Here is a 27,646-nt window from a genome sequence, read left to right on the forward strand (position 1 = left end):
AATGGCTCGACTGGAGTCATTTAACTGATTGTGCTATTCAATCAATACATTTTTAAAAAACCAGAAACACAGAGATGCTGTGTATGCAATCCCTTGGTGTGTGCATGGGTGCTCTGAACATAGCCCATGGTGACTTTTGAGCTCTGTGCAGATGACCCATTAAGCAGAGCACAGAATTTAGCACTGCTGAAGCCAGGATGGCAGGGTGGTAATTCAAAGGTTGCTGTGGCAACGACGCTTAATTTCCAGCAGTCAGACAAAACAAAGGATGGTTTATAGGACAATTAATATAGGCTGTGCTCCATGTCTTCAGGCTTTCCGCTGCCTGAGGTAACAGCCATTAGTGGAGCCATAAACTATGTGATGATCTGCATCGCTGGGTCTCAAATGAAGACGTTTATTTTAAAATTTCATTCAGGACAATTCAATTTTGTTTTAGAAAAGAGAGAGAGAGATGATTTGTTAAATGTATCTTGCAGGCATTGATGAACAGTTGCTATAAAGGGGGAAAGAGCTAATAATGAGATATGACACCCGTTGTCTTGAGGTGCCGACTTGGGAGATGAGTTTTCAACTGGGCTCAACAATTTGGTGCTTTGGGGTGAAGGCCCTGCCGACAGCCTCCTGCTTCATGGATGACATGTAGATCCATTTTGGTATGCCCCAGGACTTGACTGGAGCATGGCTGTCAAGCCCCACCCAGAAAGAAAATGGGATTTTTGATTCCAAGGATTGGCCATTACATGAGACACTTGGTCCGCAATGAACCACTGCAATGGGTTACACACATATGAAAATGTACTGGGAACAAAATAAGACAGCAAAATGCTTTGTTTTTATTTTATTTGAACATTTCTATCTCACCTTTCCTTCAAGGAACTCTAGGACCTTTAAGACATTACCCAGAGTCCCCTCTCCAGGTCCCTCTGTCTAATAATGTGAGCCACTTACTACAGAGAACGGCACCTTGGCAATGGAATGCTCAACTGCAGAAATGATCACCTGGTACTTACATTACGATATTCCCTGTACCAAGTGAAGATCTTCTTGATCTACCAGGCCTTATAACTTGATCATTGTTTATTTCCCCCCTTGTTGGATTTTACTGCTGATTTATTGATCATAGGCTGCTTCGTATGACTTTTTTCTGCTTTGTGTGGATTTGTGCCACTTCTAAGCTCCTTTTGTGTGGGTGCAGTTTGTTGACTATTTGTCTTGAGTTGTTAATTGATTACATTTGCATTTATTAATTTCAATAGATAGATAGATGATAGATAGACAGACAGAGATGCTTAGGTGAAAATGAGGGCTCCAGCTAACCCAGTTTCAATCTCTTAGAGGACATATTTCCCTGTCTTTCTGAGTTATACAGTGGTACCTTGGGTTAAGTACTTAATTCATTCCAGAGGTCCGTTCTTAACCTGAAACTGTTCTTAACCTGAAGCACCACTTTAGCTAATGGGGCCTCCCACTGCTGCCACGCCACCAGAGCATGATTTCAGTTCTCGTCCTGAAGCAAAGTTCTTAACCTGAGGTGTTATTTCTGGGTTAGCAGAGTCTGTAACCTGAAGCATATGTAACCTGAGGTACCACTGTAGTGGGATTAAGAATATCTTGCTGCATCACTCCATCTGGTCCAGAAATCAGTTCCCAACAGTGGCTAACCAGAAGCTCATTTGGAAGCCCACAAGGAGGACATGCCAGTAACAGCACTCCCTGGTTGTATGTACCCAAGTTACTGATATTTAGAGGTAGATTGTCTTAACCTGGCACTAAAAACATATTAGCAAGAGTGCCAAACAGGCCTTGCTTGGGAAAGCATACCATAGGTATGGGGCCACAACCGAAAAGGCCTCTCTCTGTCTGTCATTGCCATTGTCTGACCCTCTCTCCAAGGAGTCATCCAGAGGTAGTCCCCAAATGATGACCTTAGGGTGCAATAAGGTTTGCATCAGGAGAGGCATTCCATTAAGCATTGGGTAATATCAAATTTAGGGGACGCAGGTGGCGCTGTGGGTTAAAGCCTCAGCGCCTAGGGCTTGCCGATCGAAAGGTCGGCGGTTCGAATCCCTGCGGCGGGGTGCGCTCCCGCTGCTCGGTCCCAGCGCCTGCCAACCTAGCAGTTCGAAAGCACCTCCGGGTGCAAGTAGATAAATAGGGACCGCTTACCAGCGGGAAGGTAAACGGCGTTTCCATGTGCGGCTCTGGCTCTGGCCAGAGCAGCGATGTCACGCTGGCCACGTGTCTCCGGACAGCGCTGGCCCCCGGCCTCTTGAGTGAGATGGGCGCACAACCCCAGAGTCTGTCAAGACTGGCCCGTACGGGCAGGGGTACCTTTACCTTTACCTTAATATCAAATTTTGTTAGTTAAACCCAGCAGTTTCATTTGGGCACTGAAATGTGTCAGCAGACAGTGCAACAGTGCCAGAACCAGGCCTATCTAGTCATAGAATCATAGGACTGTTGAGTTGGAAGGGGACTCGAGAGTCATCTAGTCCAACCCCTGCCATGCAGGAATCTGAACTAAAGCATCTGTGACAGATGGCTATCCATCCTCTGATTGAAAACCTTCCATGAAGGAGAGTCTACCACCTTCCGAGGAAGCCCATTCCACTGTCAAACAGCTCTTACCATCATAAAGTTGTTACTGCTTAGCTCCCATCAGCAGCCTGGCTGCTGCATTTTGCACCCGCTGCCTTTTCCAAGCCATCCTTATAATCATTACATAGAAGGAATAATGAGCTTAGCCTCATCCAGGCAGCAATTAGCAGGCCTGATCTACCATATTTTTTGCACCATAACACTCACTTTTTTCCTCCTAGAAAGTAAGGGGAAATGTCTGTGTGTGTTATGGAGGGAATGCCTACGGGTGGCGGGGGGGATCTGCTGCAGTCGTGAGCAGAGGATCCATGGTTCCCCTTCCTTCTCTCCTCCGTGGCTCACTTTGAAACAGCAAAGCAGGAGAAGAGCCGCTGAGTGGGGAGGAGAGAGGGACAGAGAGCCTGCTTCTTTAAAGGAGCAAAGCGGGAGAGGAGAGGAGCCGCTTACACGAGTGTAAGCGGCTCCTGTCCGGTTGGTTCCTTTAAAGCAAGCAGGCTCTCTGTCCCTCTCTCCTCCCCACTCAGCTCGCTAAATAGCAGCAAAGTTTTTCAGCTCGCTAAGCCAGGGATGAGTGGGGAGGAAGGAGAAAAGCAGAGCCTGCTTGCTTTAAAGGAGCAAAGTGGGAGAGGAGAGGAGCCTTCTCCCCTTATACCCCTCTTCTTCATTATTAGCAGCATCCTTCTCCACACACCCCATGCGTGCTCCTTGTCCCTTGAGTGCTTTTCCTTCCCTCCCCACTTAAAACGTGGTTACAAAGCATGGATCCACATGGATCCTCAGGATTTTTGCACTGGGTCACCCCACATTCACCAACAGATCACATAGCATGTCCATGGCTACAGCCTGCACCAAAAAAAATCACTCACCCACTGTTGCCTGGGGCCGCAGTGGTGCAAAAACGTGGTTACAAAGCATGGATCCACATGGATCCTCAGGATTTTTGCATTGGGCTACTCCAAACTCACTGTCAGATCACATGTCTGTGGCCACAGCATGAACCACAAAAACATACATCCACTGTTTTGTTTAGAATATTTTTTTTCTTGTTTTCCTCCTCTAAAAACTACGTGTGTGTTATGGTCGGGTGCGTGTTATAGAGCGAAAAATATGGTACATGTGTTCCAGTAGATTGTGGGACCATCTCAGTGTAGCCTGGGGCCACCCAGCACCAGGCAAAACACAAGAGGCATGGTTGATTCTCCTACATATATTGTAAACCATCCTATGATCTTCTGATGAAGGGCAATATAGAAATTTAATTGATGGTGATACCTGTTGATCTCACTTGGGTGGAGGGCTAGTTTGTATTGTGGATTTCCCAACAGACTGGCCAGTTTGTACCTGCTTGCAAGCTTGCATTCACAGTTTCTCACCCTGGGTTCTGCTTCACCTGACAAAGGGACTTCCACCAGTGAGGAAGCTTTTTCAGGGCTACATTCCTTGTTGAGCAACCTTATAGCACCTGCATGTCAATGGCAAGGGGGCTCAGAGGCAAATGTGGAGCCCCTGGGGCTGAGTTTCTGCTTTCATCAAAATTCTCTTATATCCCTACAGTGAGAGCTCTGGGAGGAAGTACAGTGGTGCCTCTGGTTATGTACTTAATTAGTTCTGGAGGTCCGTTCTTAACCTGAAACTGTTCTGAACCTGAAGCACCACTTTAGCTAATGGGGCCTCCCGTTGCTGCCACGCTGCCACCACACGATTTCTGTTCTCATCCTGAAGCAATGTTCTTAACCCGAGGTACTATTTCTGGGTTAGCGGAGTCTGTAACCTTAAGCGTACGTAACCTGAAGCATATGTAACCCGAGGTACCACTGTATTGTAGAACCTGGCATATAACAAATCAGCAGGGTGGTGAGAGACTTTGGATGTGGCCCGCAGACACCATGCTTATGTAAAACAGACAAAGAAAGATTTAGTAGGCGAGCCGATAAGATATATCTAAAAGGAAAGCAAGTTTCAAAATTGCCCTAAGTGGGATAAATTGCAGTATTACTCTGGCGATGCACACATAAAAATGGATTATCTTAGAGGAAAGCAATAATATAGAGGAGATTCTTATTTAATAAACTTTCAGGGCTCAGCTTAGTATTTTGTACTAAATAACAATAGCGACAAACCAAGAGGATAGTTTCCGTTTTTAGATATTTGTAAATGTCAGGGTTTGATTTACTCTCCATTTCACATTTCTTTATTAATTTTCTATTTCATTATCAATACTGACACTTTGCAGCCCGGTGCTCAGGCTTCCTCCACAAGGACACACAAGGCATTGAATATAGCATATCAATCACTCTTCCTCTGTGACATTTTAGACTGTTACATTGCATTCTTGGACCAATTTGCTCATGGCATTCAACTCCTAGCTTCAAAAATGTGGAAGAGGAGCCATCCTTATTGTGTTTCCAGGTCCAATTCAATGTGCTCACATTTGTGTTTAAAGAACAACGCAACTAGTAGTGTCTCACATGTCTGAAAGACCACATACATCTTTACGGATCCTCTCAGGTGTTAAGATCAACAGAGAGAAGTACACTCTTGGTCATTCCACTACCCTCAAAAGTGCAAGGAATAGCAGCCTGGAAGAAGACGGTCTCTCTTGCTGACCTTAACATGTGACACTCCCAGTCCACAAAGGTGTGTCTAGTATTTTCATTTTATAGCTTTTGCCATATATTGAAAACTGACTTATTTTCTCTGGCATGTGAAAATGGAGATATCTTGCTTTGTAGGACCTATCTTTATTTTTGAATCTGAGGTCCAGCGCCAAGGGCCTTCTGGCGGTTCCCTCACTGCGAGAAGCCAAGTTACAGGGAACCGGCAGAGGGCCTTCTCAGTAGTGGCCCTGCCCTGTGGAACGCCCTCCCACCAAATGTCAAAAAGAACAACAACTGTCAGACTTTAAGAAGACATCTGAAGGCAGCCCTGTTTAGGAAAGCTTTTAATGTTTGATGGACTTTGTTGTTGTTTAGTCGTATCCGACTATTCATAACCCCATGGACCAGAGCACGCCAGGCACTCCTGTCTTCCACTGCCTCCTGCAGTTTGGACAAACTCATGTTGGTAGCTTCAAGAACACCATCCAACCATCTCGTCCTCTGTCGTCCCCTTCTCCTTGTGCCCTCCATCTTTCCCAACATCAGGGTCTTTTCCAGGGAGTCTTCTCTTCTCATGAGGTGGCCAAAGTATTGGAGCCGCAGCTTCACAATCTGTCCTTCCAGTGAGCACTCAGGGCTGATTTCCTTAAGAATGCAGAGGTTTGATCTTCTTGCAGTCCATGGGACTCTCCAGAGTCTCCTCCAGCACCAGAATTCAAAAACATCAATTCTTCGGCGATCAGCCTTCTTTATGGTCCAGCTCTCACTTCCATACATCACTACTGGGAAAACCATAGCTTTAACAATACGGACCTTTGTCGGCAATGTGATGTCTCTGCTTTTTCAGATGCTGCCTATGTTTGTCATTGCTTTTCTCCCAAGAAGCGGGCGTCTTTTAATTTTGTGACTGTTGTCACGAAAATAGTAGTTTGATGAACTACTGTATTTTAATATTTTATTGGAAGCCTCCCAGAGTGGCTGGGGAAACCCAGCCAGATGGGAGGGATATAAATAAATAAATAAATAAATAAATAAATAAATAAATAAAATCTATCCTGTCCTTTTTTCTGGGATAGTTTTACTCTTAAAAAAAAATACTGTATGACTATTAAAAATCAATCTGTCACTTTCAGTTTTCCTCAAGTTCTCGATTTCCCATTCTTAAATTCAGTTCTTTACATTTCCCCTACAATCTTCATTTCTAAGGGCCTCACAAAAATTAACATTTTTTTTTAAAAAAGGAACCCACAGAAGAACCAGTTTAGGTTGCAAACCTTGCCCCTCTCCCCCAAAATAAAAACGTGGTTCATTTGTTCCCATAATTTGGTCAGTTGCCCCTGGACAGGCAACTTGATTTAAGGCCTGACATTCTAGCAGCACATGGGATAAGCTCTCATTCCCATGATCAGAACCACCACATAGTTCAACATTCAAAGAGACCCAGGTTCTATCCCTGACCAGAGCTGGAAAAGCTCAATGGACCTGCGACAGATTTCTGCAATCCTAACATTACATATTAAACCAACTATTTGTATATCAAACCTGCTATTTGAGTGCTCAAATGCTGATGTTTCCTGAATTGAAGGAATATATATGGTTGTTTATGCTTAAAATTCTACAAGGAAGGCTCAAGCAGTATGTGGACCGAGAACTCCCAGAAGTGCAAGCTGGATTTAGAAGAGGCAGAGGAACCAGAGACCAAATTGCAAACATGCGCTGGATTATGAAGAAAGCTAGAGAGTTCCAGAAAGACATCTACTTCTGCTTCATTGACTATGCAAAAGCCTTTGATTGTGTTGACCACAGCAAACTATGGCAAGTTCTTAAAGAAATGGGAGTGCCTGATCACCTCATCTGTCTCCTGAGAAATCTCTATGTGGAACAAGAAGCTACAGTTAGAACTGGATATGGAACAACTGATTGGTTCAAAATTGGGAAAGGAGTACGACAAGGCTGTATATTGTCTCCCTGCTTATTTAGCTTATATGCAGAATTCATTATGCGAAAGGCTGGGCTGGATGAATCTGAAGCCGGAATTAAGATTGCCGGAAGAAATATCAACAACCTCAGATATACAGATGACACAACTTTGATGGCAGAAAGTGAGGAGGAATTAAAGAACCTTTTATTGAGGGTGAAAGAGGAGAGCGCAAAATATGGTCTGAAGCTCAACATCAAAAAAATGAAGATCATGGCCACTGGTCCCATCACCTCCTGGCAAATAGAAAGGGAAGAAATGGAGGCAGTAAGAGATTTTACTTTCTTGGGCTCCATGATCACTGCAGATGGCGACAGCAGTCACGCAATTAAAAGACACCTGCTCCTTGGGAGAAAGGCGATGGCAAACCTAGACAACATCTTAAAAAGCAGAGACATCACCTTGCCAACAAAGGTCCATATAGTAAAAGCCATGGTTTTCCCAGTAGTGATGTATGGAAGTGAGAGCTGGACCATAAAGAAGGCTTATCGCCGAATAATTGATGCTTTTGAATTATGGTGCTGGAGGAGACTCTTGAGAGTCCCATGGACTGCAAGAAGATCAAACCTCTCCATTCTTAAGGAAATCAGCCCTGAGTGCTCACTGGAAGGACAGATTGTGAAGCTGCGGCTCCAATACTTTGGCCACCTCATGAGAAGAGAAGACTCCCTGGAAAAGACCCTGATGTTGGGAAAGATGGAGGGCACAAGGAGAAGGGGACGACAGAGGACGAGATGGTTGGATGGTGTTCTTGAAGCTACCAGCATGAGTTTGATCAAACTGCGGGAGGCAGTGGAGGACAGAAGTGCCTGGCGTGCTCTGGTCCATGGGGTTATGAAGAGTCAGACACGACTAAACGACTAAACAACAAACATATGGTTGTTTGGTTTCCATTGGTGAGTTTCCCTTCTCTCTCTCTCTCTCTCTCTCTCTCTCTCTCTCTCTCTCTCTGTGTGTGTGTGTGTATGTGTTTGTTTGTGTGTTTAGGGATGCCATTTTAATCTTGCAGGTTCAGTTTCTGGCACAGATGTTGTAGTTCTGTTTGTGTGGCCCGTGAACCAAAATGCTTCTCTCCACTTCTATCCAGTTTACTTTAATTGGATATGCTCCACTCATCTTATTTACTAAGAGCAATCCCAGTCCTTTGAATGCTGATTCTTATGAAGCAATCCACACAGATGAGGGAATTACCAGTATGTTTGAGAAATTCCAAAGTCTTTTAGGAATGCAACCCTTGAGGAAAACCCATGCTCTAAATTCCAGTCCAATGAGGACGGCATTCCCAGCAGCCACAAAATGTTGGCACACCGTTCCCAGAGGGGCAGGAGGGTCAGAAAGTCAAAAAGGAATGGCGTAACCTGAGGAGGGGGCACTGAACAGGAAAACTCCAGATTGCAACATTTTGGGGTGACGATGACGATGACAACATAAGCTGGATGTACAAACTGATGCAAAAGGTAGCAGAGTTTACAAATGGAGACAGTGTCCAAAGGTACTCTCCACTGAAAACAATGGGCAGCATTTGCATTATTCAGAAGTGCATTTATTTATGCTTGTATTTCCTAAAAACTGTCTAAAACAACAAAAGCACATACAGAAAAAGCAATTCAAATCCAATGCAGATACCAATCAATCAATCAATTAATCAAAATCTGTAGAAATAAGGAAACAGCTGCCACACATCCCTATTTGTGACTTTGCATGAAAGTTTCAGAACAATACTTTGTACACATTGTACAGGCATTCTAAATTAAGCTTCTCTCTGTCTCATCCCCCCACCAATTCTTCCTGCCCATTTTATAATAATCTGGAAATGTGTGCAAATCTAGAAATTACTACCTTGTACGTGTTTTCCAACAGAAGCCATCAAGATGTCATATTTTTACAATGCGTCAATTTGTAAATGCCTTGACAATTATTCCTCTGCTTATTATTTATCACGCCTTACCCTCTCATAATGTTGAAAGAAGGGTCTCTTTTGCTGGTTAACAAGGTATAATAGCAAGATGTTTTCTTGATAAATGGCACGGCATAAATCAGGTTATAGCGCACACAGTGAAAGAGTTTTCCATAATAAAAGGCTAACAAATAATAACGCCATACGCTTTATTGGATTTCAGTTGTTACCAGAGTTGTTCACATTGATATGCGACCGCAGATGTTTCTTGCTAGTACTGGAAACCACTGACGCTGTAAACTACAAATCCCAAATCTCCTGTATTGCACATGAAAGAACCGGCATGTCAGTTATTTCCTTCAACAAATCATCTAAAGTGAAGAAAACAACCACAACAGCCTAGAGGGACATTTGGGGATAAAAGTACAGAGTTGGGGGCCAGACTTTGGTCTGGCTCTCACAAAGAACATATAGGTGTTGGGGAGTGTGTGTGTGTGTGTGTGTGTGTGTGTGGAGAGAGACCTGTGTCCGGACTCTGCAATTTAAAATGAGGTGTAGGAAACTGAATATCCCCACATATAGAAAACTACATGTCAGAGGGAAAAGCTTTCCCCCCTGCATACTGCCCGGTTGAGTTGCTTCTGGCAGACCAAGCCAGGAAGCAATAGGTAGAGTCGATTCATTACTCCCAGGGGTGGGGAACTGTTTTCAATTTGAGGACCTTGTTCCCTTCTAGGCAAGCATGCAGAGGTCACACGCCCATGGAGGGTGCAGACAGAAGCAAAAATGTATGAAGCAGCAAATGGAAATTCTACCTTTGCACAACAGGCTAATTTCTACACATACACTCCTCTATTCCATCTGGAGAAGCAGGAGGCATTATTGACATTAGAATTATAGAACTACAGAGTTGTAGAGTTGGGAGGGACTCCAAGAGTCATCTAGTCCAACCCCTTGCAATGCAGGAATCTCAGCTAAAGCATCCATGACAGACGGCCATCCAACCTCTGCTTAAAAACCTCCAATGAAGGAGAGACCACGACCTTTCAAGGGAGTGTTGAACAGCTCTTACTAGCAGAAAGTTTTTCCTGATGTTTAGTTGGAATCTCCTTTCTTGTAACTTGAACCCATTGGTCCATGTCCTAGCCTCCAGAACAGGATAAACAAGCTTGTTCTCTCTTCCATGTGACGGCCCTTAAGGTATTTGAAAATGGCTATCATATCTCTTCTCAATCTCCTCTTTTCCAGGCTAAACATACCCAGCTCCTTCAAGGACTCACTCATCCAGAGATGCATGGAGTTTGAAGCAGACAAAGTGAGGCTTGTCACTTTGTGGTGGATTTCCGAGGACCAGATTGGGGGGGGGGGCTTGGGTGTCACATTTGGCCCTTGGGCCTGAGCTTCCCCAGACCTTTACATATACTGAAGTGCAGGCAGGTCTGGTCCAGTCAGGGCACAAATAAGGACAATGGACAGCTCCTTATAGATCCTGATGGAAGATGGTGCTTCAGCTCAGAGCTCACAGAGCAGAGGGCATACATGGAGACTGGGGTGAAGGAAGCTGAAAGGCAGTGCCATCCTCCACACTGGATGTAAATAAAAAGGCAGGCAGGTGGGCACCTGGGGGCAGATTGAAGTTGGTGGGCATCATTCCACTTGTCCAAATGGAGCAGCCTCTAGTCTAGTGGAAAATGCCATGCATAGTTTAGTGCTAGACAACAGAAGAAGAGGAGCCAAGAGGAACATTGTGCCACCAACAGCAATCCCCCAATATTTAGGAGAATTTCACTCCCCCCTCCCAACCAGTCCCCCAGTACTTGGTTGCTTCTGTCATGTCACACACACACACACACATCCCTGCTCTTAAAGAGAGAGATCAGAAGAATCTTAATTTGCATCAGCCACTGGCCATAGCAATAAATTAAAATACAATGTACTGAAGATAGAGCTAAATCAGGCATAGGCAAACTCAGCCCTCTAGATGTTTTGGGACCACAACTCCCATCATCCCTAGCTAACAGGTCAGGGATGATGGGAATTGTAGTCCCAAAACATCTGGAGGGCTGAGTTTGTCTATGCCTGAGCTAAATGCTTAGCTATACAAAATACATTCTAGACGTTTATGTACAAATGACAGAGTTAATAAAAAACTGAGGAGTGTTAAAAAATTAATCAAATAATAGATCTTATTCTAATTGCCCCTGTTAACTTATTTTGCTGTTTTTGCTGTCACCTGATCATAGAATCATAGAATCATAGAATCATAGAATCATAGAGTTGGAAGAGACCACAAGGGCCATTGAGTCCAACCCCCTGCCAAGCAGGAAACACCATCAGAGCACTCCTGACATATGGTTGTCAAGCCTCTGCTTAAAGAATTATCTTGATCTCCTAAAAGAAAAGACACAATAGCAATGGTTAAGCAACCTGGTATGGATAGTAGTAGAGGGGTAATAACCACCTCAACCTGCTCTCAAATAATTTTGCAATGTCAGATTGAAACACACAAAATTCAGAATGTCTGTGCCCTGGCAGATGTGCCCCAATTGGGTCTTCCAGTTGTGCCACATCACATTCTGTTGAGCAATAAAATAACACAGAAATAAAAGTGGTAGAGATTTCATATCCCTAAAGCAACTGCTTATTCAAGGGGAAAGCAAATTTGCTCGCTTAGTATTAGCATAGTCTCACCTGGCAAACTAGGGTTTTTTTAAAAAAAAAGAAAAAGAAAAAGAAAAATTCAGACAAAGGAAGCATCTAGGCAGAGGGGAAAGTATGTGTGTTCTGACAAAAAAGGTTGCATAGGACCACATCTTGTCAAAGACATATCAGCAGGTCTGGAAAATGAAGTTCCAAAGGGTAGTATAAAAACTCTTGATAGCGGATTCCTTTTCAGGAACAAAGATTTCGCCGGCTTGATAGAAATTCAATGGAACACAAAAGGCCTTTTTGATGTCTGTTCCATCTGATAAATACAATGACTTATAGCAGGAAGTGTTGAATGCTGTGGATGTGTGCTACCTGATTTTGTTAGCTACAGAAGAGGGCTACCTAGGAGATAAACATCACTTCCTCCGATAAGTTTTAATTTTCTCCCCTTTCTCTTTGGGCTCTCTCTCCCTTTCAGCATTTGAAGAGAAAAAATAAGAGGGGGGAAATCGAAGCAGACTGCTGTAGAGCACGCTGTGGGGAGAACAAAAATCAAGGAGTAGGTGGAGGAGGGAAATTTGAGATGATGAAAAGTTTTCTGATAAAAGGCAAACAATGATACTGCTGTCTAATTAATTCTGTCTGTCTGCCTGTCTTCTTTATACAAATACGGTACTTATGCATTTATGCACACGTAAATGACCAGGGTTGGTGAAAATTTGCTCTGGATAAATGTATAATAGGGAAAAGATTTTGATCCTCAAAGTTGTGAGTTCAAATGTGACCTCAGCTTTGAAGCTCCTAGGTGGTCTTAAAGCAAACCATTTTCTCAACCTCCCACATGCCCATATCTAATAAAGGGGTGACATCTGAACCTTCTTACCCCATTTCATTCATAATTGGACTAGGCAACTGAATATTTCCTCTCTGTAAAATAGCTTGGCTTAGCTTGAGCCAATTAAGGACCACAATCAGGTGATCTTGTGCTGCTGATGAAGTCGCTGGGTGAGTACTGGATTCTGTTCCTTCTGTCCATGCTCATAACCCATGATTTACAATCTAGGCTGGAGAAGAACTTGGAGATTTTTTTAAATTTGCTGAAATTTGTAGGCTAAATCATCAGAACATAAGAAGCTGTCATATACAGTGGTACCTCGGGTTAAGTACTTAATTCGTTCCGGAGGTCCATTCTTAACCTGAAACTGTTCTTAACCTGAAGCACCACTTTAGCTAATGGGGCCTTCCACTGCCGCCGTGCCGCCAGAGCACGATTTCTGTTCTCATCCTGAAGCAAAGTTCTTAACCCGAGGTAATATTTCTGGGTTAGGGAAGTCTGTAACCTGAAGCGTATGTAACCTGAAGCATATGTAACCCGAGGTACCACTGTACTGAACCAGACCATTGGTCCACCTGGCTCAATACTGTCTATAGTGACTCACAGCAGCTCTTCAGGATTTTGGAGAGAGGACATTTCCATCCCTAAGTGGAGATGATTGGGATTGAACCTGGCAACTTCTGTATGCAAAGCAGATGCACTACTACTGAGCTATAGAGCTTCCATGGAATTATGAACTCTGCCAAGGTCACTAACAACAGCACTGGCTTCCTTTAAAGGGACGGAGTTGTAATGGTTCCTGAAGTGATGTCTGTGAAATGCTTTGAACAATCTGTAGCGTTAAATGTTTGCTAAGTCATATGAGAACAGATTTCTACTATAGGAGCTGTTGCCTTGCGTGGCATTAGCCACAGCTTGTGGGTGACAAGTTCAGCTCTTGAAGAAATGGTCATGTTAAAACACTCAGTTTATTTCTGGGGGAAATGAGAGCCCTAATGCTGGAAAATGTGACAGCCAGTTTTCTGACAGATTGCCCTGAGCCTGCCTGTGATCTCCCCAACCGAGGTTGACTCAGAAGATATCAGAAGCATGGAATTTGGCAGGTGGTGACTTGAAGCAAGTACACAAACCCTTGTCAATCTCTGCTCTGCCTGCCCCCCCCAATCCTTTGCATTCAAGATGCTTTCTCCTTGCAAGAGACAAATCAAATGCTTCTCACTCACACAAGCACACCAGTAGAAAGCCAGCTTTCAACACCTTGCAGTTTTCATCAGTACTAAAATACATGTTTGCTAATATTCAAAATCTGAATCAGACCGAAGGCCATCTGGCTAAAGCAGGGATTGTCAACATTCAAATAGAGGACTGTCCCATCATAGTCAATGCCATATCCTCTAAAGCAGGTTCTTTATTTACCTTCTTAAAGGTATGCAAGTATCAAAGCATTTTTTTTAAAAAATACACCATTTTTTTGCAGCCCTCTTCCAATCATCAGTAACGTTGGTTGACGGCATTGCAATCAGCACAGCTTTATAGATTACAGATAATTTCGAAAATGTGCAAAATGCTTTGGGGAGAAATCGACCCTTAATCACTCTCCTTGATGATTGATGCTGAGATCTTCACAGCTCATGTTAGACACTGAAGCCATCCAGGGATGCAGTAAGGTGATCCAAGTGTCTTATGTGTTTCAGCCCTGAGGCCACTGTTCCTGAAACATTTTTTTTTTTTTTAAGCATAATATTGCCTTAAACTCCCCCATCAATCCTGCCCTCGACAAGAGGAAGCTTTGAGGGATAAAATGTGAGGAGTAAAAACTGTCACTTCTGAACCAGGTCGGCAGATGTGCGTGCCTTTCCTTAATCTTTGCCGTGTTAAATTGCAGATTGATTTAGTGGTTTTAAACCTGGTCTGTATAAACAGTGTTAAGTCCATGATTGTTGGTGCATGGCAGCCAATAATTGGAAGGGCAACATTTTCTTGGTTTGCAAATCAAATGTGAGTTATGGGCTGCAATCCTCCCTCCCCCCTTTTTTTTCCTTTTAAGATGACAATTAGCCTGCTTTCTTTCATAAAACTCCCTGTCAGAAGGGTTGGTTAAATTGTTGCTGGGGCTATGCAGCAAAAAGAGAGAGAGGAAGGTAAGAAATTTCCAGGGACTTTCCAGGAGAAAATGAGAAGATTGGTTGTTTCAAGAAATAATAATAATAAGAATAAGAATAAGAATAAGAATAAATATTTATACCCCGCCCATCTGGCTGGGCTTCCCCAGCCACTCTGGGCGGCTTCCAAAAAAATATTAAAATACTGTAATACATCAAACATTAAAAGCTTCCCTAAACAGGGCTGCCTTCAGATGTCTTCTAAAAGTCTGGTAGTTGTTCTTCTCTTTGACATCTGGTGGGAGAGCGGGTGCCACTACTAAGAAGCCCCTCTGCCTGGTTTCCTGTAACTTGGCTTCCCGCAGCGAGGGAACCGCCAGAAGGCCCTTGGTGCTGGACGTCGGTGTCCAGGTAGAACGATGGGGGTGGACACGCTCCTTCAGGTGGAGCTGCCTTAGACCATTGTCCATCTAACCCAATGTCATTTACTACTCTGACTGGAAGAGGACCTGCAAATTCTCACACAGTGGGCAGAACCTCAGCTGGGTATGTTTGTGGCATTGCAAGATTGCATACCATATTCCCAGTGCCACCCCATCCTTTCTCTTAGGACTTTCTATTTCTCTCTAAATTTCTCTATTTCTATTTCTATGTCTCTGTCTGTCTGTCTGTCCATCTCTCTCTATCCCATAAGTAAGCCTGCCAGGGGTCCTAATTTGGCCCAAGAGGCCATTTCCCCTAACCTGCCCCACCATTTGACACCATATGTAGGGCAGGTAGAGATGTGGCTGAAAAGGAACTACCAGGAGTCTTAACATAGAATTATAGAATCTTAGAGTTGCAAGGGACCTTGAGGGTCATCTAGTCTAACCCCCTGCAATGCAAGAATCTCAGCTAAAGCATCTATGACAGATGGCCATCCAACCTGTTTAAAAACCTCCAAGGAAGGAGAGTCCACCACCTCTTGTGGGAGTCTGTTCCACTGTCGAACAGTTCTCACTGTGAGAAAGTTTTTCCAAATATTTAGTTGGAATCTCCTTTCTTGTAACTTAAGCCATTGCCTCGAGTTCTACCTTCAACAGCAGGAGAAAATAAGCATACTCCCTCTTCCATACAACAGGCCTTTATATATTTGAAGATGGCTATCATATCTCCTCTCAGTCTCCTCTTTTCCAGGCTAAACATACCCAGCTCCTTCAACCATTCCTCGTAAAGCTTGGTTTCCAGACCCTTCATCATCTTGGCTGCCCTCCTCTGCACACGTTCCAGCTTGTCGACATCTTTCTTAAATTGTGGTACCCAGAATTGGACATAGTATTCCAGGTGTGGTCTGACCAAGGCAGAATAAAGCTGTACTATTCCTAATCTTGATCCTTCCAAACTTTACTCTCTTTTCCATGATCCAGAGTTAAGGCAGGATATAGATCTCAACGATAAAGGAAAGAGAGTTAAACCAGCCTGGTTTTTTCATAGCTAATGAAAGGCAGCCAGGCTGAAAGAGTAACTTTAAGAGAAGCTTTGTACCAATTATCATTCCACCTGCGGCCTAGAAAGCCTCGTCATGGCAACCCCTCTGCCTTTAATGACTGGCGGCTTATCAAGGGGCCGAGAGCACTGATTGCCGCGGCTGCAGGTGTGGCGTGCGCGGGAAGAGATTTATCGTCTCCCTACTTCGGAGACCAACCTCCAAATCTGCCAGACTGATTTAGCTGCTTTACTTAATGATAACTCTCTGAGCAAAACACACTTAGGTAGGGAGTTTGATGTTGCTCTTGACCAGGTTTTAAAGTGAGGCACAACGCACAGAAGCAGGGAAGGAACACAGTTTATTTGTTAGCTGTGATTCCTGCATGGCAGGAACGTTGGGCTTGATGACCCGTGAGGTGACATCCAAATCTACAATTCTATATTGCTGTGAATTTGGGGGGTCAGTCTGGATAACACCTTGGACCCTTTCCAAAACCTGCAACCCTTTATCAGTGTGAATGTTTAACAGCAAACCTGCCAAACCAGCCTCTTTGTCAAGGTTTTGGTTTTGGCTGGCTAGTAAGGTACCACAAATTAGCATATTCAAAAAAGTTATTCTGTGCAATAGAAGCAAATGGGGAGGGGCTTTCCCAACCCCACCTCCCTCGGCTATCTAGTACCTAGAAGAACAAGAGTTGTATGAGGGACACCGGTGGCACTGTGGGTTAAACCACTGTGCTGTTTGCGCTTGCCGATCGGAAGGTCGGTGGTTTGAATCCCTGCGACGGGGTGAGCTCTCGTTGTTCGGTCCCAGCTCCTGCCAACCTAGCAGTTCGAAAGCATGTCAAAGTGCAAGTAGATAAATAGGTACTGCTCCGGCGGGAAGGTAAACGGGGTTTCCGTGCACTGCTCTGGTTTCACCAGAAATGGCTTAGTCATGCTGGCCACATGACCCAGAAAAACTGTCTGTAGACAAACGTCGGCTCCCTTGGCCAGTAAAGCAAGATGAGCGCCGCAACCGCAGAGTTGTCCGCGACTGGACTTAATTGTCAAGGGTCCCTTTACCTTTACCTATGAGAGAGTTAGAAGCTGGTGAGTGAGAGAAACACATGTCTTGCTCTGTGCTGCATCTCAAGTTGTGACCAATGGAGAAGCAAGATCTTTTGGGATTGTTAATTCTGTGAGCCCTTCCACCCTACGCTCATGTTGTATATACCATATGTGTAAATAAAACCATATAACCTAACGGCACCAGATTCTCCGCTGACCTTCATCCCAAGGAAACTAAGTAAGTCCTGGGTAAGTCCAAGCACCTCTGAAGTCTCTTATCACTTGGAACTGGGGGAGGCATGCAACAACACCAACACACACACACACAATATCCCCAAAGCACAGTTAAGGTATTGATTTGTTTGCTGTCTTGCTTCCTCCCTAGGTGATGTAGAAAAATGCAAGCTCCTGTCAAGTGGGACCCAGAGACTGGCAGTGCCTGCCAAGCTGTGCCCCACTCCTGGCATTTTTCTCCCCCTCCCCTGCGTCCTTTTGGTGTGCGGGAGCTGACCTTAGCACAGCACTAGCTGTCTTAAAAGATGGCAGGCCATCCATCACTGCCTCCGCATGCTGTCAGCGTTCCATTTAATCTCACTTGTAATTTTCAGAGGAGAGGCTGGCAAAAGCCACAACTGGAATTTTAATGGGGTAGCCAATAAATATTTCTCCACTTTATGAGGTCACGGGGCTGCCCAGAGTCACCTGAAAACTGAGATATTTTCCCAAAGTTTTAAACGGTATGCTCCATGTGAAATAAATAGGACGCAAAAAAGGCAGTGCTCGGGGCAGATAAAGGAAAGCATACTGCTTTGTGCATAGCATAGTTAAACTACGGAACTCATGGCCACAGGAGGCAGCGATGGCCATGGAGCTAGATGGCTATGAAAGAAGGTTAGACAAATTCATGGAGGAGAGGGTTATCAGTGGCTACTAGCCATCATGGTTGTGCTCTGCCTCCAAAGTTAGAATCATAGAATCATAGAATCATAGAATCATAGAATCATAGAATCATAGAGTTGGAAGAGACCACAAGGGCCATTGAGTCCAACCCCCTGCCAAGCAGGAAACATCATCAGAGCACTCCTGACATATGGTTGTCAAGCCTCTGCTTAAAGACCTCCAAAGAAGGAGACTCCACCACACTCCTTGGCAGCAAATTCCACTGTCAAACAGCTCTTACTGTCAAGAAGTTCTTCCTAATGTTTAGGTGGAATCTTCTTTCTTGTAGTTTGGAGCCATTGCTCCGTGTCCGCTTCTCTGGAGCAGCAGAAAACAACCTTTCTCCCTCCTCTGTGACATCCTTTTATATATTTGAACATGGCTATCATATCACCCCTTAACCTCCTCTTCTCCAGGCTAAACATGCCCAGCTCCCTTAGCCGTTCCTCATAAGGCATCGTTTCCAGGCCTTTGACCATTTTGGTTGCCCTCCTCTGGACATGTTCCAGTTTGTCAGTGTCCTTCTTGAACTGTGGTGCCCAGAACTGGACACAGTACTCCAGGTGAGGTCTGACCAGAGCAGAATACAGTGGCACTATTACTTCCCTTGATCTAGATGCTATACTCCTATTGATGCAGCCCAGAATTGCAGTCCTATTGATGCAGCCCAGAAGTTCGAGGCAGCAATGCATCTCAGTATCAGTCACTGGAAACCAATGGAAGAAGAATGTTTTCTTATGCTTGCAGGCTTTCCATAGACATATTATTGGCCACTGTGAGAACAGGTTGCTGGACTAGATGAGCCATTCGCCTGATTCAGTATTGCTCTTTGCACACACTTATATTCTTATGTACAGTGGTACCTCGGGTTACATATGCTTCAGGTTACATACGCTTCAGGTTACAGACTCCGCTAACCCAGAAATAGTACCTTGGGTTAAGAACGTTGCTTCAGGATGAGAACAGAAATCGTGCTTCAGTGGCGTGGCAGCAGCAAGAGGCCCCATTAGCTAAAGTGGTGCTTCAAGTTAAGAATAGTTTCAGGTTAAGAACGGACCTCCGGAATGAATTAAATACTTAACCCGAGGTACCACTGTACAGTAAAATGGCTTTTTTAAAAATTAAAAAAATGATATCCTCTCTATCTTCCTACATCAAATTTTACTATTATGTTTATTCAATTTATTATTATATTTCTATCCCACCTTTCTTTAAAGGAGTTCCATGCAGCATTCGCCACTCTTCTGCCCCTCCCCATTTTTATCACCATAGCTGGCCCTGTTAGGTAGGCCAGGCTGAAAGATGGTGACTAACCCAAGGTCACCCAAGTGCAGCTTCATGGTTTCCCTGGTGTTAGCCCAACGTCTACACCACACTGGCTCTCAAGGTGGTTTCCAGTTCTGAAAATGGTAGCCTAGATGGAGCTAAATCCATCTGAAAGGCACTTCCAAGACTTTCATGAGTAGGACTAGGTATATGCTGTCATTACTGATATCCACCTTGGGGATTGAATTGGAAACAGGGGGAGGGAAAGGACTTAAGCTTAGAAGGCAGGGATTGACTTGTCAAGTACCCCAGAGTCTAGGGGACACCTTTTGTGTTGAGTGGTCATGCTACTGCCTGTGTTAAGGTAGTGTTCACCACTCCTTGAACTTTCACTCCAACTAGCTCAAACACACCATGGTGGGTAATGGCCAAGGGAATATGTTGTTGACTGCACCTCTGTAAGTACCTGGTCCATGTCTTCAGGTCTCTTTGACTGAAACTGATCCCAAAAGATCAGGGGAGATGTTGTGTTCAATATTAGAGCTTCAGAAGATGCTGTATTTTAATACTTTGTTGGAAGCCGCCCAGAGTGGCTGGGGAAACCCAACCAGATGAGTGGGGTATAAATAATAAATTCTATTCTATTCTATTCTGTTTCCAGGTCTATCTCCAGATGATTATATGAATACTGAATCCAAAAATAGTCTACAAAAAAATATAGATTGTCCCCAACCATAGCAGGAATACTTTGATATCATTTGTTTGAATCTGACTTGGCTAGACCTACAGTCAATCTCTGCTTGGGGCTTACTTCTGTGACAAAGACCATCTTAATTTTGTTGTAGGTCTCCCGAGAGGAAGGTGTCAACCTGGCCAGACAGTATGCCTGCCCTTTCTTTGAGACCTCTGCTGCCTTGCATTTCTACATCGACGATGTTTTTCACAAGCTGGTGAGAGAAATCCGAAAGAGGGAGAAGTCTCTGCCTCCGGCAGATGGGAAGCTGAAGAACAAGGACAGTCTGTGGCAGAAACTGAAAGGATCTTTGAAGAAGAAGAAGGAAATCCCTTCTTGATTGTGGTCCCCATGCAGTTAGCTGCTGTTTTTTTGGGAACTGCACAGAACAATTCCAGAAGGCATCATCTTATGCAGTCGTATTTTTTCAGGGTCCCTTTTATGCAGCACCAGCCTTCTAACTTTGGGTAAGATTCTGTGCAAGGTGGTATACGCCCCCTCCTAGTGTGTTAGTAAAGAGAAGGTTGTGTTGCATTTAATATGTTTAGTGGAAAGGAAAATGCACTGTGAATGTTTCTTATTTCATGGACAGTCATGTTCGGGTATTTTATTTATTTATTTCTAAAGATTAATGGTCAACTAAGTCATACACAAAGTTAGACCCATTGAAATCAATAGAATGCAACTCCTTCAGTCTATTATTATTATTATTATTATTATTATTATTATTATTATCTTCAAGGATGTCTACTCTGAGCATGACTAAGGTTGGACGTCAGCCACAATTCATATCCCATTCTTCATCATAAATCGACCTCCGTGTTGGTCACAACATACACCTACATAAAAGCAAACCAATGATACATTTACAAGACAACTACTTTTACTATAAAATCCAATGTATGGAGCTACTCCATCTATCATTTGTCTTCACTGCAATGGCCAATGCTGTTAACTCAGAAGACCTGGCAGAAATGAAATGCATTCACCTGGCACTAGAAACCAACTAACCTTAGCACCAGCTGAACAATGGGGGAAAGACTAATCCAAGCCAAGGTGCCGCCATCAAGCTGGTCCTCTCATAAATTCCAGCAGCCCAGGATTGGCTTGGTGATGGCATAACCAACAAGGTCTCCTTGCAAAACTCAAAACACTGTGCTTAAGGTGTATTATAAGTACTTACAAGAGCTGTTATGAAGTGTTGACTGAATGGAAAGGCAGTGTCTGTCCTCAGGAACCCAGTCAGCATAACCTTATGTCACCAGCAGTTATGTTTACTTTAGGGTCCTATATTTATTTTTGATTGCATGCCACTTGAGGGTCCTTGCCTTGGCTTCAACCATAGATCAGCCAGTTCTTATTCCATTCCTTCATACTCGCCTGCTTCTCTAGGTACTGTGGTTCTTGATTTATAGCCACCCAGCTTCCAAATAATCCATAACACTTAACCTTACCTAATTGGCCAAAGCACACAAAGGTCTTGGTTGGAGCTTCTGCCATAAGTCATAACCCAACTGGGGAACACTTCAGACTGCTGATCCTAATTAGCCAGGATGCCTCCACCAAGGAATGAAAGCAAGGAAGCCTTTATAGACCTGCCGAGGCAAAGATGGCAAAAATTAGTAGTCTTTTCCTCACCAGCATCCGATCTCAGACAGACATGGATAGTTCTGCTACAGCTCCAAAGAGATGACTCACTTTGTGGTCAACCACCCTGAGATCTGGATATTTGGCCACAACATGCATATATACAATCAGCCGTATATTTTTCCAATGGTGTCCTGTACAAACATTTAATATATGAGCCAGTTCACTCTCTTCCCTAACCCTGGCAGATTCGATTCTTATCTCACTATGAAATCATTATCTCAGCGGGTGGTCATAAAACAGGATGGGATATATGCCCAATTAAGGCATGCCTTTAAATCTAGCCAGGATCTTTATATTGCCTCCATTATCATTGTGCCAGAGCACTTGGAAGGCTTGTTAATCTCATTCTCAGAGCCTAACCCAAGAAATGATGAGGCATATATCACCAGAGCATCCTTTGCCAACATGGCATCTCATGTAGGTTTTGGATTAAACACCCATCAGCCCCTGCTAGCACAGATGAGCTGGTCCGGACTGATGGGATTTGTAGTCCAAAAACATACTGAGGACACCAGATTGACAAAGGATGCACCAGAGCAGCAAAATGTTACGAACATGGGTTTTTTTTAAAAAAAAAACTTGCTGTATGTAAGGATTTATTTGTGCTTTTAGAGAGATGTTATGATGGTGATTCTTGCTCTTTCTTTCCTACACAGTATGAACATAATATAGAAAGTAGAGCTGTGCATGGCTCCCCCAATTCAATTTGGGGTCCTATCCAATGCTTCAGAGTGCCCCAATCCAGGATGAGTGTCAAACCTGTTTTAGAGCTAGGAATGGTCAGGTGCCTGGGATTTTTCCAGTGCTGTGAAACCCATTCTGGGGATCTGGACCAAAAAGCAGTATAGAAATAATTGGATGATCCAAACCAAATCAATGACTTTGCTTAATTAGGGTTCAGAGGCCTAATTAAACACATGTTCAGGAGCAGGGAGAATGAGACGCACCCAGAGGGCATGTGCTACCCAACTCCTCTCCCCTTTTCACAGTCCCAGATCACTCTGCGTGGACCTGATCTAACCTAGGGCAGACTGAACCCACTCCACCCAAATCCTGGGTGAACCCAGAACAGGATCTGGGATAGAGCTGGAGCCACTGCATGACTCCATTCAGTAGGTAGGCAGGTAGGTAGGTAGGTAGGTAGGTAGGTAGGTAGGTAGGTAGAATTTTGTTTGTTGTGCTTTGTGAAGTAAAATCATGGAAGCATGCACAAAAACATACCAAATCATCAGATATTTGAAAACTAAATATAGGAATAAAAGAGATGTAAATTAGGGAAGGGACAAGTTTACATTCTTGAAATTGAGACTTGCTGCTGCTCCCCACCCCTGGTTTTCGTTTTCGCATCGTCATATATGGTTTTGTCACTTGCTATGTTTAAAATTTTATCTAAAAGAAACCAGGATGAATGCAGAGTTCAGTGTGCATGCCATAATAAATGTGGGAAAAGAAGATGGTGACATGTTGTCAGTGCTTATACAGGCTTGCTTGCAGCCCCTGGTTTGCCGGGGTAAAGAGATGAATATAGCCATTCTCCATGTTTTAAGATTATTGTTATTTTTTAATGAATCATGTAACTTGGGAATCAAATTCACTGGTGTGGTGTCTCTTTCTTTACTTCTGTGGGTATGGATGAGACTATCCATTGCGTCACATGGCCTTCAAAATGACCTGTGTTTTTATATATATATATATATATATATATATATATATATATATAATTTTTATTAATTTTCCAACATAGATTTAAAACAAAATAACATACACACATAGACATACAAAAACATATAAACAAGTATAATTTCAGATCCTCTTTTCATAAACCTTCTTTCTCGGACTTCCCCTTACCTCCCCCTCTCTGCATCCTTATTTTAAATTTTTTCAACAACCCTTCGCTCCAATTAAATAATAACTTATTTTCTTTTTCAATTTTTTCTCCTAATTCATCAACCAAATACCGCTATAATTCTATCTTTTCCTTTCCCTTGACATTTTAGCACTCATCAATTTTACAACAGTTCTTAAGATATACTTTAAATTTCTTCCAATCTTCTTCCACCGTCTCTTTCTCTTGGTCACGGATTCTGCCAGTCATTTCCGCCAGTCCCATAAAGTCAATCACTTTCGTTTGCCATCCTTCCAATGTGGGTAATTCTTGTGTCTTCCAATACTTTGCTAAAAGAATCCTTGCTGCCGTAGTGGAGTACATAAAAAAAGTCCTATCCTTCCTTGACACCAGTTGGCCGACCATGCCCAAAAGAAATGCCTCTGGTTTCTTATGAAAAGTACATTTAAGTACCTTCTTAATTTCATTATAAATCATTTCCCAAAAGGCCTTAATCTTTGGGCAAGTCCACCAAAGGTGAAAGAAGGTACCTTCAGTCTCATTACATTTCCAGCATTTGTTATTGGGCAAATGATAAATTTTCGCAAGCTTGACTGGGGTCATGTACCACCTATAAATCATTTTCATAATATTTTCTCTTAAGGCATTACATGCCGTAAATTTTATTCCAGTGGTCCATAACTGTTCCCAATCAGCAAACATAATATCATGACCAATGTCTTGTGCCCACTTAATCATAGCTGATTTAACTGTCTCATCTAGTGTATTCCACTTCAACAACAGGTTATACATTCTTGATAAGTTCCAAAATGACCTGTGTTTAGGCAGTGGCAGCCAACATCTGCGACCCTCCAAATGGTTTACAACTCCCATCATTCCCAGAGTGACTTAACAATCTTTTCCTCTTCATAGGAACTCTGGGAATTGTAGCTCTGTGAGAGGAACAGGGTCTCCTAATATGTGCCAGCATAGGAAAGGGTGGCACAGATGATGCCCAAAAGGCTGGAGCTTAAGAATGTCTAATAGCAACAGTTGCTGATGGGGTTGGAACTTAGGAACCTCCTGCCTCTGGATCCCCAGGGGTTGAATCAGCTTCATAGGGGAAGGAGAGGGGTGGCAGCATGGTGAACATATGTAAATAATGTTAGGATATTCTATGACAAGCATGGCCAAACTTGGCCCTCCAGCTGTTTTGGGATTACAATTCCCATCATCCCTGACCACTGGTCCTGTTAGCTAGGGATGATGGGAGTTGTAGTCCAAAAACAGCTGGAGGGCCAAGTTTGGCCACCACTGTTCTGTGAGAAATATCTGAAAGGAAAGCTCATTCCAAACAGATTGGAGAGAGGGAGGGAAATTCAACCCTTTCTCTTTGTGAGCTAATTTGCTTGTGCTTTGGAGCACAACTCAGTGGCCTTGCTCAACAACAGCTGCCATTATTCTTATTAATTGTGAAATCCCCCCCTTTATTTTCCCTCATAATTACTTGACATTCTTATTTTGTGTATTGTGTATTGCATCTTGTTCGTCCTTGGCAATGGAGTGGACTAAAAGCGCCAAAAGGAGGGAAAAACACCACCAAAACAAACAGAACGAAAAACAAACTCTGGATTATCAGGTCGACATGTTACTTGGTTACTGTTTGACTGGATGAATAATTGCCTTTCTTTTTAAAATAACAAGGGAGTGCCGCTATGTTGGTGTGGGATGTCAATTTCCCTTTCGTTTTGGCAAAGGCAAAGTTAAATGCCTGAAACAAATTAAACAAATTGAGGTGAATGTCATGAATTTCAGATTGCATTAATGCAAATCCAATTAGAGCAAATTAAACGATTATCAAATTAAACTCTTTCACTTCAGAGGTGAAACTCTCCAGGTGGGTGAAGTTGATGTAAGAGAGTCCTTTTACTGAAGCATTGTTGGCTGAGTTCCCCCAGATGTCTTTCATAAAATGTCAGGGCTTGGATTCCACTCATAGTTTTTTGCCATCTTTCTTTCCCAGTTTCATGCAAACCTACTTTGGGGGACCCATCCATGAATACCTGCAAAGGCCAATCAAACAGACGCCGTCTCTCCTCATATAATAGCCATTCATTTCTCATGCATGTGTGGCTGGTAATTTACAAAGATAAATTTATATGCCACAGATGGGAAACCTGTGGCCCTCCAGCTGCAGTTGGACTTCAACTCCCATGAGCCCCATCCAGGTTGGCCAATGGCCAGGAACATCCAGCCCGGACACTGAGGTCCAGCGCCGAGGGCCTTCTGGCAGTTTCCTTGCTGCGAGAAGTGAAGCAGGCAGAGGGCCTTCTCGGTATTGGCACCCGCCCTGTGGAACGCCCTCCCAGCAGATGTCAAGGCAATAAGCAAATATTTTACTTTTAAAAGACAACTTAAGGTGGCCATGTTTAGGGAAGTTTTTAATGTTTGATGCTGTATTGTTTTTAATATTCAGTTGGAAGCTGCCCAGAGTGGCTGGGGGAACCCAGCCAAATGGGTGGAGTATAAATAATAAATTATTATTATTATTATTATTATTATTATTATTATTGGGATGATGGGAGCTATAGTCCAACAGTTTCCCACCCCTGTTATAAGCCTACCCCCTCTAATGTGATGCAGGAAAACTACAGCAGCCCCTATGGCTTCACTGGAAGGTAGGAACTCAAACTAATGGATTCAAATTACACCAAAGGGATTTTGACGAAACATCCACCATGAAGCTTCTCCTAATAATCTACTAAAATCTGCTCACCCATATCCTTTGCTGTTTAGTCGTTTAGTCGTGTCCGACTCTTCGTGACCCCATGGACCAGAGAACGCCAGGCACTCCTGTCTTTCACTGCCTCACGCAGTTTGGTCAAACTCATGCTGGTAGCTTCGAGAACACTGTCCAACCATCTCGTCCTCTCTCGTCCCCTTCTCCTTGTGCCCTCTATCTTTCCCAACATCAGGGTCTTTTCCAGTGAGTCTTCTCTTCTCATGAGGTGGCCAAAGTATTGGAGCCTCAGCTTCAGGATCTGTCCTTCCAGTGAGCACTCAGGGCTGATTTCCTTCAGAATGGATAGGTTTGATCTTCTTGCAGTCCATGGGACTCTCTAGAGTCTCCTCCAGCACCCATATCCTAGTTCATCAAGTTCTGCCCTCAGAGAAAAAGTCTTTGGTTCCCCCCACTCTATGTGACAGTCCTTTGGGTATTATGTGGCCTTGCGCACCATCAAACGTTTCTCCTCCTGGCTTAACACTTCTGGTTCTTCCAACCATTCCTCAACAGACTTGTTTTACATGCTCCTGATGGCCTTGGCTGTCCGTCTACATTCTTCTTCAAACTGGAGTGCATCGTGAAGTTGCCCAAACTTCAACCTGCTTCAAATTATAAAATTTGCTTAGCTCATAGTATTTGTGCCCTCAAGATATCAAGATATGGGAGACTGGGCAAAGCTTGCAAAACCTGAATGTAAAAAATGAGGGTTACATTGGTGACCTATGCCCACTTTGACTTTTTGGCATTGCCCACCGCTGGCATTTGTTCTCTCGGAAGGTTGCTTGTTGTTGAAAATATTGATTTTGCTATGAGTTAGGTCTCTCCAAAAAGGGGATTCATAAACTGAGTGCTGTTAATCACTGCCCCTCCCCCACAAACACATACAGATTTTATAATATGACCCCTAGTACTACAGATAATCAGACTTATTCCATATACTTTCCTGCTATTGTTCTGTGGGTTGGCTCTGATCTGCCTCCTTAGTGGTATTTTAAATAGTTGTGGGGTTTTGGTTTTTTTGCTTTTTTAATGGGAAATTGCTGTGCTCCAGCACATATACAGAATGAATAAATCATGGAACCAAAAAGGAAGCAGGATGTGATTGTGCAATCACATCAGAAATCCCCTTTGTTCTCTGATTTCATTACTTTGCATATGAACTGGATCACAACCTGTAAGAAAAACACATGCAAACTATCAAAAAGCCATGTAGCAGACTGTGTTCACACCGTGTTTTCCGAACAAAATCCAAACTAAAAGAGTGATGGATGG

General features: G+C 43.5%; 1 protein-coding gene across 2 annotated transcripts in view; it reads left to right on the forward strand.

Annotated features, from left to right (window-relative positions):
* Window positions 1–27,646, forward strand: part of RIT2 (Ras like without CAAX 2) — a 272,454-nt gene that overhangs the window by 170,231 nt on the left and 74,577 nt on the right. Inside the window, exon 5 of one of the 2 annotated variants that reach the window (XM_079995108.1) lies at window positions 20,227–20,800. The exons of the other annotated variant lie outside the window; for it this stretch is intronic. Within the exon in view, the coding sequence (XP_079851234.1) occupies window positions 20,227–20,454 (228 nt within the window). The 3' untranslated portion in view covers window positions 20,455–20,800. Of the gene's footprint in view, window positions 1–20,226; window positions 20,801–27,646 lie in introns of those variants that run through there. 2 annotated transcript variants of the gene reach the window in all.

The sequence above is a fragment of the Podarcis cretensis genome (assembly GCF_951804945.1).
Source record: "Podarcis cretensis genome assembly, chromosome: 11".
In the NCBI taxonomy this organism is placed as follows: domain Eukaryota; kingdom Metazoa; phylum Chordata; class Lepidosauria; order Squamata; family Lacertidae; genus Podarcis; species Podarcis cretensis.